Here is a 21657-nt window from a genome sequence, read left to right on the forward strand (position 1 = left end):
AATTCTTCCTCTTTTTCTTTCTCCACAAAGAAACTAGGACCTTTGTTATTTGCCGGTGAGGACTTGCTTCTATAAAATTTAGCAATATGTCCAATCTTGTTACAGGCATAACAAGTCACATTGTTCTTCTGAATAGCTTTCCCATATCCTATGTCGGTATGTGTTCTGCATTGATTAGATAAGTGCCCAAATCTTCCACAAACATAACATCTCACATACATTCTGCAATTTTCTAAATTATGACCAACTTTGTTGCATTTAAAACATTGACCGGCGGGTGTATTACTGTTCTGATAATTTCTAGATCTACACTGATTTGCTCTATGACCATACTTGTTACAATTAAAGCATTTGCCATTAAATTTGTAACCAGTAGGTCGTCTTACCGGTTTGCTATGATCATGATTGTTTGCAGTACCGGAGCTTTCACCAACTTCAAAGCCAAGGCCATTTGTATCACCATTAGGTTTCTGATTCTTCACCATGTCACCAAGTTCTTTTGAACTTTTCTTGAATTTCTCCTTGTGATGATTTGCAGCAGTCAGTTCACTCTCCAAGATTCCTTTTTGTCTTATGAGTTCAGTTCTATCATTTTGTGTGTGCATTAGATTTCTCTTCAACATATCATTTTCATGACTAAGTCTTGTGTTTTCATTTCCAGCATCATTTAGTCTTCTAACCAAGTCTTCTTCATTCTTATTTCTATCTTCAATTTCTTTAAAAAATCTCATAGTCATATCCTACATCTCATTCTGTGTACTACTGATCTCTTGTCTTAGCTTGTTTACCAAATCATTAAGAGTTTCCTTTTCATCATTCTCAATCTGCATCTTTTCACAAAGTTCTCTTCTCTTATTTCTTGCAATGGTAAGATTTTCTTGAAGCGCTTGAATGATATTCTGAGCAGCCTTTAGATCATCTTCAAGTTTGATATTCTTCTCCTTTTCTGCATCATAGTCTGAAAGAGTTGTTTCCAATTGTTTTCTCAAGTTTTCCATCTCTACTGGTGACAAGATCTTCCTCAAGTTGTTAGGCTTCTGAATATAGAGGACCAGGCTCTGATACCAATTGTTAGGATTCTCAAAGATACTGAGAGGGGGAGGTGATTCAGTATCTAACCGGTTAATAAATTTACTTGACTTAAAACATGAAAAGCATATTAAAACTGTGTACTGGTAAACCAGAAATAATGCAGTAAACAAGAATAACAACAACCACATGAGAAGCACACCATAACACAATATTTTAACGAGGAAACCCAGTGTAGTAAAAACCTCGGTGGGATTTGTGACCCACAATATTCGCTTACTGGCCAATAAGGGAATATTACTCTTACAATAGGGGCTTGCATATGCAGGAAGGCCAAGTGCCTAGAGCTCACTGCTCAATTACAAAAGAAGTCACACTGACTTACAAAAATGGATTATATTAATCCAATATCTTGTACTGCTTCAGATTAGCATCTGCTATGCCAGATCCAGTACTGGTTTAAGCTCTGCTACATACATAAACCCTCAACCTATAATTCGCATATTAGGTCTATTTATCTCGCATCCTATGACATATCTTTCCTATTACAAAATGATCTTATACATATATGAGTTATATTACAACTCGCCATGTCGGCTTACAATGATTTCACAATTAATTACAAAATACATTTCAAACAAAATTGAGGTCGGCCAAGGTGTCGATGTCCTTCCTTTCACTGTCGGTGTCCTGTGTGCCGGTGTAGAGTTTGTCTGTCGATGTCGGTGCCGGTTTCTTTGTCTTGCCGGTATCATATGATTGCAAGGTTGCCATCAATTGCAAAACCTTCAATCACCTACAATTTCTCATTGGAGTGTGCATTTGCCAACATATCTCTCAAGCACAAAACTGGCACAAGCTAGGAAGCTCTCAACTTCAAAGCACAAGTATGGGACAAATTCGACAACACTTCGTTACAAAATATTCATGGATACCCAAATGAGGAGTAGAGCGAAGTATTTATAGATAAAGATCTCCTCAAATTCAAATTCAACTACCTCCAAAATGACATGAAATGAAATGGCATTTTGCACGCCCAAGATAATTTAATTTTTGACTTAATTGAAGTCAGATATTCCTCCAAAGGGGACGCCAAAATCAACAACTGTTTACACATTTTAAAGATTATAATCTTTAATGAAATATTTCCAAAATGGACACGCAGCCTTATGACTTAAAAAATAATATTTATCACCTCAAATTGCCCCCCTAAGTCATAACCAAAAATATATAAGTCACACGCCTAGGCCAAGGGAACATTAAAATATATTAAAAATACATTTTTCCATCTACTGAACAACTGCCATAGTGAGCTAAAGGCCAAAAGTATTGAAAACTGCACTGCCAAAAATAGCCTCTGAACTGGACCACTGAAACCTGCCAAAAATAGTACATACCATAAATTGCATATTGCTAATAATAATGTCTCCAAAGTGATTTTAACCACATTTTGAGCAGTCATCGCAACTTACTAAAAATAGTAAGTCTAGAAAAGTCTTCAGATTTAGTTGCATGTCACGCCATAGCGAAGCTCTCTAAAAACCCAGAAAGAATTTAGAATCAAGATTGTAAAATTCCAACATGCAAGACACCAAAATTGTCAAAACATCCTCCTAGAAAATAGGAAACCCTAATTACTGCTCCCGCCTAGCCTACGGGCCTCCGGAATAGGCTAACGGTCAATTGAACTAATTACTGTTGAGAAGGGGACATTACAAACTCTCATGGTTTCTTGAACACCTATAACACCCCTGCGAATTCCTCTGTTATAATCTTCTCTTGCCAGGCTAAATTTTTATGCTCTTTCTTATGTAATTCTTTGGAGCAACCTACAAGTTCTTTCTCCAACCTTGTTGATGTTGGTTTCTCATTCTTAACACCATTTAAAGCTACATTTTATAGAGGTTGAAACATTTGTGAGACACCAAAAAAGAGGCACCCGAATCTGCTTTTCATTCCCCATAACTTGATAATTGAAATTCCTTCAAAAGGAAATAAAAACATAGTTGTGTTTCCAAAATGTGTTGGTAATCTCGTTCCACCATATCAAACACCTTGCTGCTGTAGATGCATTTAAAAAATGAATAAAATACTAAGCCAAGTCATGCTCCTTTGGTAATTGAAGAGTCATTAATTATCTTTCCAAAAATCACTATCTTTCCCCTCCATTGTAAGCACCCAAATTGAAAATTGAAAGAACAAGACAAGAATGGAAAGCCAAAAGTAACCTATCTTATGAACAGGTATGTAAGCATAAAATTTGATAAAAAAAATATTAATTCTTCTTTACAGGTTCCCAAACTAAAAGTCACCTGCTTTATGAACAGGTATGTAGGCATCAAATTTGATTAAAAAAATATTAATTTTTCTTTACAAGTTCCCTCTAACATGCCAATGGACCCCTTCAATCCTTTCAATCCTTAAAAATCTTAAAATTATGCACATTAAACACCTTGTTTGCCTCTGACTTTTAAAGTGGAAGCCGAGTATTGTTAAATGAAGATTTTATCCTTACAACAATCCATAAGATGCTCTTGAAGCTCCAACCTACACCCACAATGCAAAAATTGTACAATAAAACTAAAATATTGTTGTAGGCTTGCTTGTGAGCCTGGATGCTCCTGCATCAGGTATACAAACTAGATACTCATTTAAAAAATGTTAAAACGTTATTATTAATAAGACGAGAAAAGTTGTCCATTGGCAAATTTCAAATAATCAAGAAGAGTCCAAATGGGAAATTCAAATAAAGTGGTCCCAAGAGATATACAAATTAGATAGACTCATTTTAAAAATGTTAAACCATTATTATTAATAAGACGAGAAAAGTTGTTCATTGGCAAATTTCAAACAGTCAAGTAGAGTCCAAATGAGAAATTCAAATATAGTGATCCCAATTTTGCAACACTTGTACTATGTGGCCTTATACCCATCAACAAGGAATTAATGTAAACATAGCAATACAAAACCAAACATATTTATACAGTACTCAGGGTTCCATTTCTAAAGCAGACAATAATAATGGTTAAGAAATGAACCTACGACACTTATTTGTAGGAGAAAGAAACAAACCAAAAAAGTTGCTCTTCAAATTTCAAATTAAAAAATAAGAACTTTTTAGTTTATAGAACATATATGAGGTAACACACCATGCCAGTGTTCATCCACACTGTATCTATGAAATCCCCCTCCTATGTGATCATGAACCCCTCCTCTAGCCATGCAACGTAGACTGAACAAAGCCATCTCCAAGGCCTTGCTGGCTTGGGCCTCTTTTCCAGCTTGATCCAATCTCTTATATCTCTGTAGCATCAACTGTATTTCTACTGGTCTAGGAAATTTGGGTGCAGATCCAAACCCTCCATATTTTGAGTCATAACTTTTTCCAAGCTGTATCAAAAGAAAACCATTAAAATATTTAAGCATTATTTTTATTTTATCAAAAACCAAAATCTTTAATAGAGAGCACGGAATCAAAAGTAGTTTGAAGGTCATGGCAAGTATAGAGACAATTGAAATCTTAAGGCAAAAAAAACAACCGAAAAACAAGAGAATGGCATTAGATTACAGCATTGCATGTTCACAACACCTTAATAGATTGAGTCATTATGAGAGTTGCCATGTTTGAAGACAAAAACACTTAAGACACTGAACATCAACTAACTTCTTTGACAAACCACATAGGACATTCATACAAATAGCTCTATCTATTTTCACCATAAGATACCACAAAATTCAGACTGAAATGGCTACCTGCTAAGTAAAAGGCAAACCATTTACATTCAAAAAGTGGATCTCTTTTATGATAAAACATAATATAAGCAAGAATGCATTGAACTGAACAAAAGAGGTATTTTAAACTAAAATGTGGGTTACAAAAAAAATTAAAAAAACTAATTCTACAGTAATATCCAAACCTCTATACTGCTATACTTGAGGTAATTATAGAGTAAAAAATTGGATATAAATCTTCATTCCTTTACATTAGAACTTATCTATTTATTTACAAAAACTGCTTGATACAATCTCATAAGCCATGGCTTGTTGACTTTTATACGACAAAATAGGTGATAATAGGCAGATGAAAGAAACCTATTAAAATCCAATCAGAGTTTGGTCTTTAACAGAAATTCATATATATAAGATTGATGTCCATGTTGCCAAATGCCAATAATAATAACCTTTTTGTAATAATGCAAAGAGTGAGGTATGTTAAATGACGATGTACTGCAGATTAGAGAGTACCATAAAATTTAGACTAAATTGCTATCATGGATTTCTTTTTCATTTTACCTGGTTAGCACAAAATTGAACGGCTTGTTGAGATAACCCCTCTGTTAATTCTTGTGAAACTGCTGAAGTAGATAATGCTTCTGCAAGTTGTCGAATAGCACTGTCCCCACTATCATGAAGCAAACTTTTTTTGGAATCCCAAGCTTCTTTAACTCGCCTGCATGTAAAACAACAAAAGGTGTGTCAAATCTCCATTACAACAGCTTGACTAAATTTTATATATAGAACAGTGACACATTTTTTGAAGAGTGTGAGCTGACCTCAAGACTGTCTTGAAACCTGGTCTGCCATATTTATCATCAGGAGGAAAATATGTTCCCCCCATCATTGGCTTCAAATCAGGGGTGATAAACACACTTAGAGGCCACCCACCACCTCCATAAACCATCTGTACATATGTCATATACACCTGCAAATGGGAAACTCACATTGAAACATGCCAATGCCTGACTTAACTTAGAAAACTTGCACCATGAAAGTGCCTCTCAATGAAACCTCCACATCATCCATTAGAATTCTTCAGCAGTTACCTCATTAATTGCATGTTTAAGTTATCCCTTGAAGATTACACCTTGATAATATAACTTAATGATCTATGAATACAATTGTTTGTGAGATTTTTATTTCTGCTAGCTGAAAAGATGAGTTGGATGATGTCCCAAGTTAAAGATGTCCTATCAGTGCTGAATGTCACAAGAACATCTATTTTTGGATGTGGTTTGACGATGGTGCTTCTCTCATTAGAACATTAAGTGTTACTGATGTGCCTGGAGTTGTGCACAAGTACTTTGTTGTTGAGTGCAGTGCCTGGGTGGACAACCGATAACATAGCTATTTAAGTCATTAGGAGCATGCGTAGAACAACTGTTACATCCATCGGCTACAGAAAGAAATGGAAAATACAACTACGATTAATGTTTTCATATTTCAAGCCATTTAGTAAATTAGTATAGATGCCTCTGATACCTATCAGCTCTCTAATTACCATATTCACCACACACAAACAAGATTAAACCTTGCCTCCAATTTGAAACTTGAAAGGTTTATAAAGATAAATATAGTCTTGTTTTGAGCATGCATGGATAAGGCAGCCCAATGAATAAAATATTTTGTAGAAACAATGTATTAAATTCAAAACCTAAAAGTAAATGATGCTTTCTACAACTGAACATTAATGACAATCCTAGGAGGAAATAATGGTTTCCAAAAGAAGAACACCAGGAGTAAGTTAATAGTAAAACCTTAGATGGAAGAAAAATATGTAGAGCATGGTACTAGTTAAATTAGTATATAGTTATACAATTTGCTGCACACTCTATCCAAGATTTGTGAAAATAAGCTCACAAATAAAAACGAAATTGAGGTCTCAATAATTTTTATAAATATTATTTGCAGCTTTCAAAATTAAAAAGTGATCTAATAAATATCAAGCATGAGTTGTGAACCTTATCCACATCTGGCCGCTCCTCTCTATCAACCTGCAAATAACAATATTTTGCTTGTTCAGCCTGAGACAAATATCATAGATAACTTCACATGCAAATTCAATGACTAGCTCTTTCAAAATCATGTATGCTCTATATATTATTGCTATGCACTAAAGTCCTAAAATAAGACAAGGGAATCAGTAGCAATAAACAATAACATCACCTTGATGCTCACAAACCAGTCATTCAATAACGTTGCCACCTCTTCATTTTCAAACGACTCCACCTCCATAACATGACACCTATGCATGAAATACAATTAAATGTTACCAACCTATCACAAGGCTGTCAATAGTTCATAAATCCTAATAGCTTTCGCAGATTCCTCTAGTGATGAAGATATGGATGGATACAATCACAGAAAGTTCACAGGCTCACAGATAGCTGCAATTGAATGTTAAAATATAAAAGGCACATCAATATATCTGTGAAAAAGTGAGAACAAAAGCAAACATACATAACACAATATTTACATGGAAACCCTTACGGGAGAAAACCACAGCAAAATACTTCCTTTATATAATAATTTTTTTACATAATTTAGAGGCACCAACCCCTCATTCGACTCATGAACATTTGTCCACTAGAGGCACCAACCCCTCATTCAGTTTGTGAGAACTTTCCCACTAGAGGCACCAACCACTCATTCAATATTCCACTTTAATAATGTTGCTTCTCCAATGGATGATGGATTCACTATAACGCTCTTCTTTAAACTGCCAAAATCTCCTTCCTATAATCTGATCATAAAACTGTCACAAGAATATTCACAATCTCTCCAAAATCTGCCACAAATTTCTCATACACTTCACCTCAAATCTGAAATGATCTTCATAAAATTCTCTCTCTTAAACTGGTGTATGTACTTGGTTGTCTTCTTTTCATTCACAAACTCTTCATCTTCATTTCCAATCTCTACAAATACCTTTATTTTCTAAGAGTCATACTCTTTGAACAGATCACTTAATACACCAATCGTAACTCTTGAAAAATATTTAATCAAAGGCATCCCTTAATCACACCCTTTTGCAAAGCAACTAATGCATCTTTAGAAGAGTATTTTCTTAATCAAAGTCACACCCTTTGGAAATTAGTTATTGTCTAAAATAATTCTGTGTAATTGTTGCTAGTTAATTGTTGTTTATAACAAACCAATGCATCATCAATCATTGCTAGCTTAAATCGCTGCTTAGACAGATGCATTGTCTCTATCAATCACTGTTCATCTTCAACCACTGCTTAGGATATGCTTGCTCCACCATTCTTCATCTACTTTAGTTATAGATTGGCCAGTCACAAATGACAAAACAGAACTTGCACTACTGAATATTAAGTCGTCGTCTTTATGCTGCACATATTAAGATCAATGACTTATTCAAACGGACATCAATGACAAACTTTTCAACAGTATATACATTTCATTCATTTAAATATCTGAAGGTACATAGAAGGCTATTTCTAGACATTAATTTGAATATTCATTTGCCTCTTAAAGAATATAAATCACAAAACTCTTTAATTTACACAACTTCACAGTTTGTGACCACATTTTTTTTAACTTTATGCACAATTTGCTTCATGCAGTTTCTAAATTTACACAGCAACACATCACTCCAACATATTTCCTGCAAATCTTGCAGCTTTACTAAAACGAAAATGCACTATCTATTGATCCTCAGAATCACAATTAGGATATGCAATCATATACATAATAAAAAATTTTGAAATAATCTAAAAGCTGAAGAAAATGTTCAAAATATATTTCAGACACAAATATCCATAATTCAACTACTCACCAAAAACAAAAACTTGCCAAGGCCCGAAAAAAAAAGTCAGCAAAAACTTGGAGAAAACTCGGCAAAAACTCGGCACCTTAAAAATTGCTTAAGTTTAATTAGAAATGCATTTTTTTAACAAAATTGAATGAGGAGATGCATCCGATGAGTCAATAAATGAGTACACAAAAGAAACAAGCTGAGACTAGATATATTTGATTGATTTAAATGCAAATTGGGTACTAAATGGCAACCTCTTGTGAAATGCTGATGGCTGATAGACTTAAACAAAATGAAATTGCAAACTGTTTTTGTAAAACTAAATGTTAAAATTAGTCTCAGTCGTAACTCTAAACAAAATCGTAATCTGTTTATTAGCGCCCAGAAATTCGATTTTATTATACTTGCGATTTAATTGAGATTTATTTAAGTTAGTATTAAACTAACATATTAGTTTGCTATTGTGATGTTTGATTTAAGTAATCCCGCCGGTGTAGAAGGATCGTGGCTCCACACAGGGGTCACGACCCTATGTGGAACCACGTGGTTCCACATAGGATCGCTACCCCCTGTGGAGGCACGATCCAATGAAGACAAGTGATATATATCTGCCACCCTTTGTTGAATAAAAGATCGATAAGTACGATACATGCTGTGAATGGTAGAAGATATAATTGCTTGGTCTTCGTATCTGCAGAAGCAAACTGATAAGACATAAAAAAAAATCAGTTTTATATTTCTTTAAATCAAATGCTAACAGTATAAATTCATTGTCTCAAAATTCTGATTGTTCTGAAAATCATCAGTGTCTATTTACATTTACATGGTATCAGAGCCTAACTACTTAAGATCCGAATAGACTAAAAGCGAAGTTTACATATCAAATCAAAGATTTCTAAAATGGCGAACACAATCAGATTCAAGGACAGACTCGAAGGAGCAGCAAATTTTGTGGCTTGGAAAGTCAGAATTATGATAGTATTAAAAGAGAACAACGTAATCAAATTCATAAAAGAAGACAAGCCCGAACCTAAAGACAAGCCTGAGAAAACTCTGTGGAATGAAGGAAATGATAAAGCTGTAAAAATCGTGATAGATGCAGTAAGGGATCACATAATACCACTTATAATAAAATATGACAACGCTTATGAAATGTTCAAAACCCTTCAAAGGACGTATGAGATAAACAATTTGAGCAAAACCCTAGCTCTAAAAAGACAGTTGAACCACATAACTATAAATAAAGGTGAAACAATAAACTCATACTTCGTGAGGATAGGTTCACTTAGAGATTAACTGCAAAAACTTGATTCTCATGTCGAGAAGCAAGAACTATCAATGATTACCCTAGACGGATTACTTGAATCCTGGGAATCATTCAAACAAGGCATAAATGCAAGGGATAAATTAACAGAATTTGATCGACTAAGGGATGACTGCCTCCTTGAAGAGTCAAGGCAAATGAAAGGGGGAAATCACAAAACTAAAGATGAGGACCTCCACATTCTGAATACCGACTCCCGTAAGAAAGGCAAAAAGAGAAAATCCCATCATGGGAAAAGCTTCCACAAGAAAGACATGTCAAAAATCCAATGTCATAGATGTGATCAGTACGGACACATGTCATTTAATTGTTCTGACAAAGTAAAACAGCAGGCATCATTCACCAAAGTAGAGAGGAACACAGAACTTGAGTCTGAGAAGTTTGTATTATATTCAGCACTATCAAGTCAAGCTTCAAACAAGTCTAACACTTGGGTGATAGACAGTGGATCGTAAAGACATGTCACCGGATTTAGAGAATTACTTGACTCAATGGAAGAGGGATCAAATGAAGAGGTAACAATAGGGGATGACTCTGCACATCCTATAAAAGGTGTCGGGACATGTACAATCAGACTGAAGTCTGGAATCTCAATCCAACTCACCGGGGTACTATTTGTACCAAGCATCAAAAGGAACTTAGTCTCTATCTCTGCACTTGAGGACGACGGATATAGAGTCTCATTCATAGAAGGAAAGGTAATGGCATGGCCAAAAACATCCACCTTCAAAAGAGCACAAGTGATTGGTTACAGACAAGAGCACCTATATGAATTGTGTAATGAGCCAAATCAAACCTTACTTCATGAAGTCATAGATCAAGCAGAAATTTGGCATAGAAGACTAGGGCACTTACATTTTCGTGCCCTACCCTCTATGGAGAAATTAGTCACAGGACTACCTAAACTAAAGCCAATTCATTCAGATGTTTGTAAAGGATGTGCACTAGTGAAAAACACTAAAAGCTCTTTTCCCTGCAGTTCCAGAAAAACTAAAGGAGTACTAGAACTAGTTCAGTCTGACTTATGTGGGCCTATGTCTGAACCATCACTAGGAAGCGCATTATATTATGTAATCTTTGTAGACGATTTTTCTAGGAAAAGTTGGATTTATTTTCTTAAAAGTAAAGAATCTGAAGATATTCTTAGGAAATTTAAAAAGTTCAAATCTATTACAGAAAATCACTCTAGTAGGAAAATCAAAACTCTTAGGACTGACAATGGTAGGGAATACACATCAGAAGTATTTAAAGAGTTTTGTAAAGATGTTGGGATTAAGAGGGAGTTCACTGTACCCTACAATCCTCAACAAAACAGGGTTGCTAAAAGAAAAAATAGAACAATAGTAGAAGCGGCAAGGGCTATGTTGTTAGCTCAAAACCTAGAAACTGCACTTTGGGGAGAAGCCAATAATACTGCTGTATACATTCAAAACAGATGTCCTCACTCTCATATTGGTGACAAAACTTCTGAAGAAGTCTTTACTGGAATTAAACCTGATATTAGCCATCTCAAAATATTTGGATGTCCTGTTTATATTCATGTATCTAAGGAGAAAAGAACTAAATTAGAACCTACTGGACAGAAAGGGATTTTTGTAGCATATAGTGAAACATCTAAAGCTTGCTGAATATTCATCCCTGGTCAAAGACAAATAGAATTAAGCAGAGATGTCATATTTGAGGAAGATATAGCTATTAACAAAACAAGGAGTTCCATCACACCTGAAATCCCAACTAATTCCATTAATTTGGAAGAAGATTCTCTTTTTGAAACTCAGAGGGAGCATCCTGAGGATAACACCTTGGAACTTGAGAACACTACAATAGAGAATCCCAGGAAGAGACCACTATGGGCCACTAAAACAATATAGGAAGCAGAATCCTTTGCAGCACCTAGAGGAACATTTAGAGAAAGCAAAAGACCTTCAAAGTTTTCTAGCTATGTTACTCTAATGACAGACCTCATAAATGTTGAACCTTCAAGTGTCGGAGAGGCTCTTAAACAGCAAGTATGGAAGGATGCCATGATAGAGGAATATCAATCTATCTTAAAGAATGATGTGTGCAAAATTGTGCCTAGCCCTAAAGGAAAATCAATTGTATCTTCTAAATGGCTCTTTAAAATTAAGCATGCTGTTGATGGCAGTATAGAAAAACATAAGGCAAGATTTGTTGCTCGAGGCTTCTCACAGAAGGAAGGAATTGACTATGAAGAAACATTTGCACCTGTTGCACGATACACTTCTGTCAGAACAATCTTGGCTATAGCAGCATCTAAAGGATGGAAAGTTCATCAAATGGATGTTAAAACTGCATTTTTGAATGGAACAATTGAAGAAGTATATCTAGAGCAACCAGAGAGATTTGAGGTAAATAATGCTAAAACACATGTATGCAAGTTAGAGAAAGCACTGTATGGATTAAAACAAGCTCCCAGAGCATGGTACGAAAGAATTGACAGTTACTTATTAGAGATAGGTTTCTCTATGAACATTGCTGATCCAAATCTGTATTTCAAAATAATCAAAGGTGAAATGTTGATACTCATATTATATGTAGATGACTTATTAATTACAGGCGAAGATCATCTCATTGCAAAATGCAAACAGGAACTAGCTTCAGAGTTTGAGATGAAGGATTTAGGTCTACTCCATTATTTCCTTGGATTAGAAGTATGGCAAAAACCAGATGGTATTTATCTAAATCAAGGTAAATACACCATTGACATTCTGAAGAGATTTGGAATGATGAATTGTAAGCCAATGTCATCTCCTATGGAAACAAACCTACATAAACTAAAAGAAGCTACAGCAGATTCCAAATTTGCAAATCCAACATTATACAGACAGATTATTGGATCATTAATGTACCTAGTCAATACCAGACCTGATATATGTTATGCAGTAAATGCACTCAGCCAACACATGGTTGAACCCAAAGAAATACATTTGGTTGCAATAAAGCATATATTGAGATATCTACAAGGTACCTTGGACTATGGACTACATTATGAATACACTGCATTGAACCTACATGGATACTCTGATTCAGACTGGGCTGGAAGCGTGATAGACAGGAAGAGCACTTCAGGATGTTGTTTCAACTTAGGATCAGCTATGGTATCTTGGATCTGCAGAAAACAATCATCCGTAGCTCAGAGCTCCACAGAAGCTGAATATATAGCTGCATCCATGGCAGCTAAGGAAGCCGTATGGTTGAGGAAATTGATAGTAGGACTGTTTGGTGAAAGTCTGAAGCCTACTATCATTCATTGTGACAATCAGAGCTGCATTAAACTTTCAGTGAATCCAGTTTTCCATGATAGATCCAAGCACATTGAAATCCCATATCACTATGTAAGAGACATGACAGAGAGAAAGGTAATAAGACTGGAATATGTCAATACAGGAGATCAGACAGCTGGCATTCTCACCAAACCCCTAGCAAGAGTAAAAATTGATCACTTCAGGAGGTATCTTGGTATGGTTAAAATGTAATTGATGTCTAAAATTTATGTAAACTTCTTGGTCATATATTTGAGTATATGAAGTATGTAACCTTTCCCTGTGTTCATTCCTAAAGGATGACGATTCTTTCGTTAATGAACACTTGTATTTTAACATTGTAAGGTGACGATCTTATAAATGTTTGGAAGATCATATAAACTGAAAATCAGACAATTTGAATATCAATAATATGATAAGTTATAGTAGACATTATGTAAGCGGATTAATGTCAGTGCACATACTTTAACAAGGATATCAAAGTGAGTATATCCTTAGTATCACAGGCTGATACTTATAACAGGGGTATCAAAGTGAGTATATCCTTAGTATCACAGGCTGATACTTAAAATTGGATATCAAAGTGAGTATATCCTTAGAATCACAGGCCGATTCTTCACACCTAGGTGATGTAATTATCATGAGATTAGTATTGAGCTAAATTAAGTTTTAGGTCTATACTCCTAAGACTAAGAGGGAGAGTTAAAATTAGTCTCAGTCGTAACTCTAAACAAAATCGTAATCTGTTTATTAGCGCCCAGAAATTCGATTTAATTATACTTGCGATTTAATTGAGATTTATTTAACTTAGTATTAAACTAACATATTAGTTTGTTATTGTGATGTTTGATTTAAGTAATCCCACTAGTGTAGAAGGATTGTGGCTCCACACAGGGGTCACGACCCTATGTGGAACCACGTGGTTCCACATAGGATCGCGACCCCTTGTGGAGGCACGATCCAATGAAGCATAGTTTTAAAACTCGTGGACTCGCCACGGACTCGCGAGTCCATGGGAGCCAGGAGTCGACTCGCCAAGGACTCACGAGGCGAGTCCTGGCGAGTCCATCTGAAAGACTCGCGAGTCTTTTGCATGGACTCGCGAGTCTTTCAGATGGACTCGCGCGACCCAGAAAAAATGTCATGCAAGCTTTAAAATTGAGTTTAACATGTGAAAAAATTTGGTCTCTCCGTTAGGATTCATATATGGAATATAACATTTAAGTATAAGTGACATTTCCTTTCTTATACTTTAAGTTATATTCCATATATACTGTCAGGATGTTTGAGAGTGGTTTCGGACCTCCAGGAGTTATAATGCAAAATCTAGTTTTTGGAGGATTTTTCAATTTTCTAGACTTAGTCAGATTTCAGGATCAGGAAGACATTCCAGACTTAGCCAGATTTCAGGGCATTTGAAGATCAGGATGACATTCCAGACTTTAAGTTATATTCCATATATACTGTCAGGATGTTTGAGAGTGGTTTCGGACCTCCAGGAGTTATAATGCAAAATCTAGTTTTTGGAGGATTCTTCAATTTTCTAGACTTAGTCAAATTTCAGGATCCTTCGGCGATGCCCCTTGACCCCAACTTGGGGGCGTTGCCCCCAAACCCCCGTCGAAAAATATAGGGGGAAATTGCGCCGATGGAAGTAGGGAAAATTTAACCTCCGAGTCTGATTAGGCTCCATATAAAAGCATAATTAGCATTGAAGAAATCTTGGTATTATACATTTTAGAGTTGAAAGTTTGAAACTATGAGTATGTGACACATGTAATGTTTCAATTATGGCTCTTATGTTCTCTAAATGCATTAATTTCTTTATGTTTTTTTGTAAAACTACGGTTTTTTTTTTTGCCGAGTCCTTGCTGAGTCTTTCACGAGTCTTTCACGAGTCCGAGTCCGAGTCCAAATTTTTGGTTTGCTGAGTCCGTGGCGAGTCCGAGTTTTTCAACTATGCAATGAAGACAAGTGATATATATCCGCCACCCTTTGTTGAATAAAAGATCGATAAGTACGATACATGCTGTGAATGGTAGAAGATATAATTGCTTGGTCTTCGTATCTGCAAAGGCAAACTGATAAGACATAAAAAAAAATTCAGTTTTATATTTCTTTAAATCAAATGCTAACAGTATAAATTCATTGTCTCAGAATTCTGATTGTTCTTAAAATCATCACAATCTATTTACATTTACACTAAAAGTAAATACTACTTCAAAACATTTTACATCTTCCTCTTCCCAGCTCTAGTGAAAAATTGCTTAAGTTTAATTAGAAATGCATTTTTTTTACAAAATTGAATGATGTATCCGATGAGTCAATAAATGAGTACACAAGAAACAAGCTGAGACTAGATATATTTGATTGATTTATATGCAAATTGGGTACTAAATGGCATCCTCTTGTGAAATGCTGATGGCTGATAGACTTAAACAAAATGAAATTGCAAATTGTTTTTTGTAAAACTAAAAGTAAATACTACTTCAAAACATTTTACATCTTCCTCTTCCCAGCTCTACTGAAAACCAAGGGAGAGATATAGCTTGAGGGTCTAGTCCTAGGAGTTCGATGTGGCTCGTCCACATTGCCAAAATGAGGTTGAGGGTAGCACCCCTCGCGGTGGTCTGAGGGTGAGAGAGTGAGGGGTAGAGAAATAGGTCTAGATCTTGGGGGAGAGAGGAAAGAGTGAGATAGAGAGTGGTAGAAAGAGGGGATAGAGGAAGAGTGATAGGGAGATAGATAGGTCTAAAATTCGAGACAGATAAAGTGAGTGAGACAAAGAGAGCGAGAGAATGCTAATAGGAACCTACTCATTACTGAAATTTGACTAAGTCTGAAAATTTAAAAGATCTTGTAAAACCTAGAATTTGTATTATGACTCCTGGAGATCTGAAACTACTCTCAAACATCCTACCAATATATACATGAAATATAACTTAAAGTATAAGTCACATTTCAATATGTCTTAAATGTTATATTTCATGCATATATTCTAATGAAGGAAATGGGACTGGCTTGAAAAAAAAACTAGATAATATTTTCATGTGTTTGGGCTTGTTCTTTTAATGAAGGTGAGTTTTTGCCATAAACTTGCTGAGTTTTTGTGAGAAACTCGGCGAGTTTTTCACAAAAACTTTGTGAGTTTAACTCGCCGAGTACTCTGCGAGTACTCCATCTATGCAAATATCTATAGAGAAAAAATTGTCTCTCAATAAACACATTTTGTCCGTAACTAAATCCAAAATCACATATCATTTTCTTCCAGACTCACTTATTTGAACGAGAAAACAATTGATTAAATCAAACAAATGATAAAGCAATAGAAGTAAATAGAAATGTTTGCTAAAGTAGGTCATATTATAAAATTTCACATAAATTGAAATCCCCTATTCTAATTGTGATTGAGTTTAGCCCATAACATCAGTATTCAAAGTTATCAATTAACATGAGCAGACCACCACCATGTTTTTTAGAAGAGATAAATGCATAAGTTATCAATTATCTAGTTGCAATCACTTACCAGTGGCAGGTGCTGTATCCAACTTCAAAAGTACAGCACCAATAGCCCACCAAGCATCAACCACAACAGGAACATATATCAGTTCTTTAGACCACAATCAAGAAAATCATACTTCCTAAAAGATTATCAAATTCATATTAATTCAAAGAAATTACATTAAACCTGAACCTATAACATACTTGATAGAAATATAGGCTTATCTTCATTTTGAGCTTTTGTAAAGGCCTCGTCTCCCCATGGATACCAATCAACCTTCAAAGAACTCAGAAAAGACTATCAAAGTAAATACCTAAGTTTTTTGAGGGTCAAAGACAAATAATACGTAAAGATCATAACTATGTGTATCATACAGAATTTACAACATTATAATTCAAGTCAAATTTCATGACATGAACATATGTGAAACTGAAGATCTGATGAATGCAATCACATGCTTCGTTATGAAAATCTAATACCTCCAATGGTAAACAGCATATCATAAAAGCATAGTTTTAATTTTTGAATATCTTCAGAAGCATGTTTAAATTTGAACAAGGATGAGATGAACCTTTGCATAAACTTACATAAGAGAAATCAACCCAAAGAGAATAAAGCATTTAAATTTCATCTTAAAATTTAATAAGGAAATACTTAAAGACATTCTTAAATGAAAAGTCAGGCTAATACGGGAGCAGTACACACTAGAGTGTCTATCAAAGTTGACTCCTCCAAGAAGCTAGAAAAGCAGGGTTCTCGACTCTGAAGCACGAAAATGGATCCTCGGTAGGATCAAGCTCGATACAAACATTTTGTTGCTTGGTGATAATCTTTATGAGGAAGGACCAGAGGTTGTGCATGTGGAGTAGCTCTATCAAGAGCCAGGAAGCCTCAAAATAATCTCCATGACTTTGCAGAAAAAGCAGAATGACCTTGCTCTTTATTGCCAAGATTAGACATTGTGTTAAGCCAATCATAGATGACTATTGACTATGAAAGAAGGGCACTTGGAAGTGAGTTGTGACTCCCTGCAATCTCAAAAGGTGGAGTAGCTAAGTCTACTTGAAAACTTCCATGGATTTGACTGTTTATGTCATTTTTCAGGAAGAGGACACTCTAAATCCATCTTCTGTTTGGGGTCTGTAAGCTTTATTCCCTGTTTTCAGGTTACATGTGGCTAGTAATACTCCTATTTGATATTGCCTTTGGGTCTTTCATTTTCATGGCCTATTGCCATGATAGATGTAGTATGTTTGTTCCCCATGATGTGTGGTTTGTAGTGTTTTATATTAAGGCATTGCTTTTGTGGCCTTTTGTTATGTAGCTCTTTTTCTGTGGGCAAGAACCCTCATAGATCCCTTAATTTAAGTATAAAAAAATACACTCATCAAATTATCATGTAAGAATATCAATTTCTATATCAAAAAAATTGACTTATGTTTGTATGAAACAGTGGAATAAGCTTATTCAAAAATATTTTTCAGGAAAACTCAGAACTGAACAAGAACTAAGTAATCTGAACAAGTTAGTCGTGAATAATGGAATGGATCAGACAGCTTTCTACAGGAAATGACTCTTTTGGTCAAGTTCCAAGAAATACAACTGTGGGAAGAGTCGAAGACATTACTGGAAACAGAAATCCAAAGAAATGTTACATCAAGAAGGAGATCATGGTAAATAAATTCTTCTATGCTTCTATTAAAGCCAGGTCATATAATTAGATCTCATCAATTCTCTCTCAGGATGGAAAAAGATTGGACAGTGAAGTGAAGATGAGAGCGGAGGCTGTAAATTTCTTTAATGACTTACTCAGGAGCATTCCTTCTCTAATGACTTACTAGGGAGCATTCAGAGGCTTGATGACGTAGCCCAAGTTCCGTTTCTTCAAAGTATTCAGGTTTTGGTCTCTAATGAGCAAAGCAGTAGGTTGATGGCACCCTTTACTTTGAAGATGGTCAAAACTATTGTCTTTTCAATGCAATATGATAAGGTTTCAGACCCCAATTGATTCTCAATAAAATTTTCTCAAAAATGCTAGGGCTCTGGGCAATGAGTCTTACTGTTCATTGAAAAAGAAAGGAAACATAGGAAAATCCTTGCAGAACTCAAAAAGCACTTTCATTGCCTTGATCCCAAATGGCATGGCTCCGGTATACTTTGTGAATTTCAAGCTTATTTCACTCTGCAACACCATATTAGAGATTTGTTGGTAAACAGATTTGTCACAGCAGATTTCAAAGTGACTCGCCCAACAGGCAGTTGCAAATGTTCCAACAATTGGAGAGATTGCTATGAGATTGCAATCTTCCTTTGTGTTTGAGAGGGGCAGCACCCTCATATGATGGGAGGATTTGGGGTTTTTGTGTACTTTTAACCTTAAAGTACAAAAAGGAGAAAGATTAAAACTAAATGAAGATGAATAACAGAAACCCTATTGGCAGACATATGAATACTGAATAGGACTTCACAACTAACAACAGATTACAAGGGGGTTTAATAACAATGCATGTTTTGATACATAATGATAATGAAATAAGGATAACAAAGCTCAACATACAAAGAGATGAGTTGCTTTGACATAGTCAAATAAAGACACCAGGAAATGAATGTGTTTCATTACATAAATTGCATGGATTACCAATAATTTGCACAAATATACAAATGGATTGCCAATTTGACATACGAGAAATCATCACTAATAACATATGAACACATTTAAAATTTAAAAGGTACTGACCAAATGTAATCTTCATTATCCTTTTGGAATTATACAATTCCAAAACCCCATATGTGCATAGTGGAAAACCAAAAGTCGTTAGAAGTTTCTCTGAAAATTTATCCAGAATTTACCTTGGTAAAAGTTCTTTTTACATTTGAAATAGCCTTGTATTTATAGGCTTTCCCTAATAACTAACTAGTAACCACCTAGTAACTACCTAAGTAACTACAATTTGCAATTTTAAGAAAATTGTGAAAATCAGATTCACTGGTAAATTACTTCATTCATTAACTGAAGAAAAAATACATATATAGAAGTTCCAAAAATACTATAGATATTTAATTATGTCACCTACTTCTATCTACCTAATATTGTAGACACATTAATTACAATATTGACCATTAACATTAAGGAATTATTATTCTAACACCCTCCCTTAATGGTCAATCTATCAAAAACACCAAGTTGCCCCCTGAATTTTACAAATTTATCCGGGCTCAAAGAATTGGTGAGAATATCCGCAATTTGATCCGCTGTCGGAACATACTGCAACTGAACTGATCCGTCTTCTACCAACTTGCGGATGTAACGATAATGAAGCTTGACATGCTTGGTACGTTCATGGAAGACAAGATTTTTGGCCAGTTTGAGCACCCCTTGATTATCAGTATACAAGGGAGAAGGACCTGCTTGTGGCATCTACATGTCAAAAAGCATCCTTCGGAGCCAAACTACATCACAGGCGGCCTTGACTGTTCCTCAGTATTCAGCTTTGGTCGAGGAATGAGCCATGGCCTGTTGCTTCTTGCTGCTCCAAGTGACGGCACCAGTACCCAAACTGAATACGTACCCAGAAGTGGATTTTCTGTCATCCACTAATCCTGCCCAATCTGAGTTAGTATAACCAATCAGCTTTGAATCGTTGCACCTGCCATATAGAAAGTCATAGTCTAAAGTGCCTTTCACATATCGCAGCACTCGCTTTGCTGCCATCTAGTGATCAGCTTTTGGGGTTGTCATGAAGCGAGAGATGTAGCTAAAGATATTGTCACCAGTCTGCCACACTTCGACACCTAAGCAATAATGGAGAAGCCCCAAATCTGTCATGTCAAAATCTTGGCACAAGTCCTGTTTGATGGTTGTAATCAAATGTGCTAAATTACCAGTAATGATCAACTCATCCACGTAGACAACAAGAAAAAGGATATCATCATCAAATAGTTTGACATACAGATTAGTGTCAAGTGGGACTGCGCTGAAAACCATGTTCAACCAGATACTAATCAATCTTGAAGTACCAAACCCAAGGGGCTTGCTTCAAGCCATAGAGGGCTTTTACCAATCTGCAAACCTGATGTTCCTTACCAGGAACCTTGAAGCCAAGAGGTTGAGTCATATAAACTTCTTCTTGCAACTCACCGTTGAGGAATGCACTCTTAACATCCATTTGGTGAAGTTTCCATCCAAACTGAGCTGCAATGGCGAGAAGAAGACGAATTGTACTCATCTTGGCAGTAGGAGCTAAAGTCTCCTCGTAGTCAATGCCCTCCCGCTGTGCAAAACCCCGAGCAACCAATCTGGCCTTGTACTTATCCAAAGTACCATCTGCATGATACTTGACTTTGTAAACCCATTTACAGCTGATAGGTTTCTTCCCAGGAGGTAGATCAGAAAGAACCCAAGTGTTATTCTTCAAAAGACTATGGTATTCTGTCTCCATAGCCTTTTCCCACTCAGGAATGCCTTTAGCCTCGGAATATGTATGGGGCTCATGGATGTTGTGGATGTTGGCCATAAGTGCAAAGTTGATTGTATTATGTTGCTTTCTCTTCTGTCGAACTAATCTATCCTCAAGAAGCTCTCTTATTGTCTTGGCCCACCATTTAGGCTGGAGGGTATAAGTACCAACATCTGGCATTGGAGGAATAACATCCCCTGGAGTTTCCAGAACAAAGTCATCTGGATGCAAATCCTGTGACAAATCAGGTGGTGCTGGATCGATGGATTCCTCATCTTCAGAGTCAGAATGCTCCGAAGCCCTCCCATCATGGGAACCAAGAGGAAGGCGAACACCAACATCAGAGGTCGCAGGACTAGGAGTAGTAGAAGGCATAAATGGACCAGTAGTCTCATCAACCACAACATCACGACTGAAAATGAGACGATCTGTCATGACATCAATCAACCTGTAGGCCTTGTGATTGTCTTTGTAACCAATAAACATAAGTGTTTGGCTCTTTGAAT

At 35.8% G+C, this 21657-nt stretch overlaps 1 protein-coding gene across 1 annotated transcript in view; it reads right to left on the reverse strand.

The window, feature by feature from the left end:
• Positions 1-21657, reverse strand: part of LOC131073911 (uncharacterized) — a 186918-nt gene that overhangs the window by 136888 nt on the left and 28373 nt on the right. Inside the window, exons 3-9 of the mRNA XM_058010418.2 lie at positions 16898-16970; positions 16719-16740; positions 6973-7051; positions 6768-6800; positions 5583-5731; positions 5323-5479; positions 4179-4419 (exon numbers count right to left, since the gene is read on the reverse strand). Of these exons, the coding sequence (XP_057866401.2) occupies positions 4179-4419; positions 5323-5479; positions 5583-5731; positions 6768-6800; positions 6973-7051; positions 16719-16740; positions 16898-16970 (754 nt within the window). The remainder of the gene's footprint in view (positions 1-4178; positions 4420-5322; positions 5480-5582; positions 5732-6767; positions 6801-6972; positions 7052-16718; positions 16741-16897; positions 16971-21657) is intronic.

The sequence above is a fragment of the Cryptomeria japonica genome, chromosome 9 (genome assembly GCF_030272615.1).
Source record: "Cryptomeria japonica chromosome 9, Sugi_1.0, whole genome shotgun sequence".
Lineage (NCBI taxonomy): Eukaryota > Viridiplantae > Streptophyta > Pinopsida > Cupressales > Cupressaceae > Cryptomeria > Cryptomeria japonica.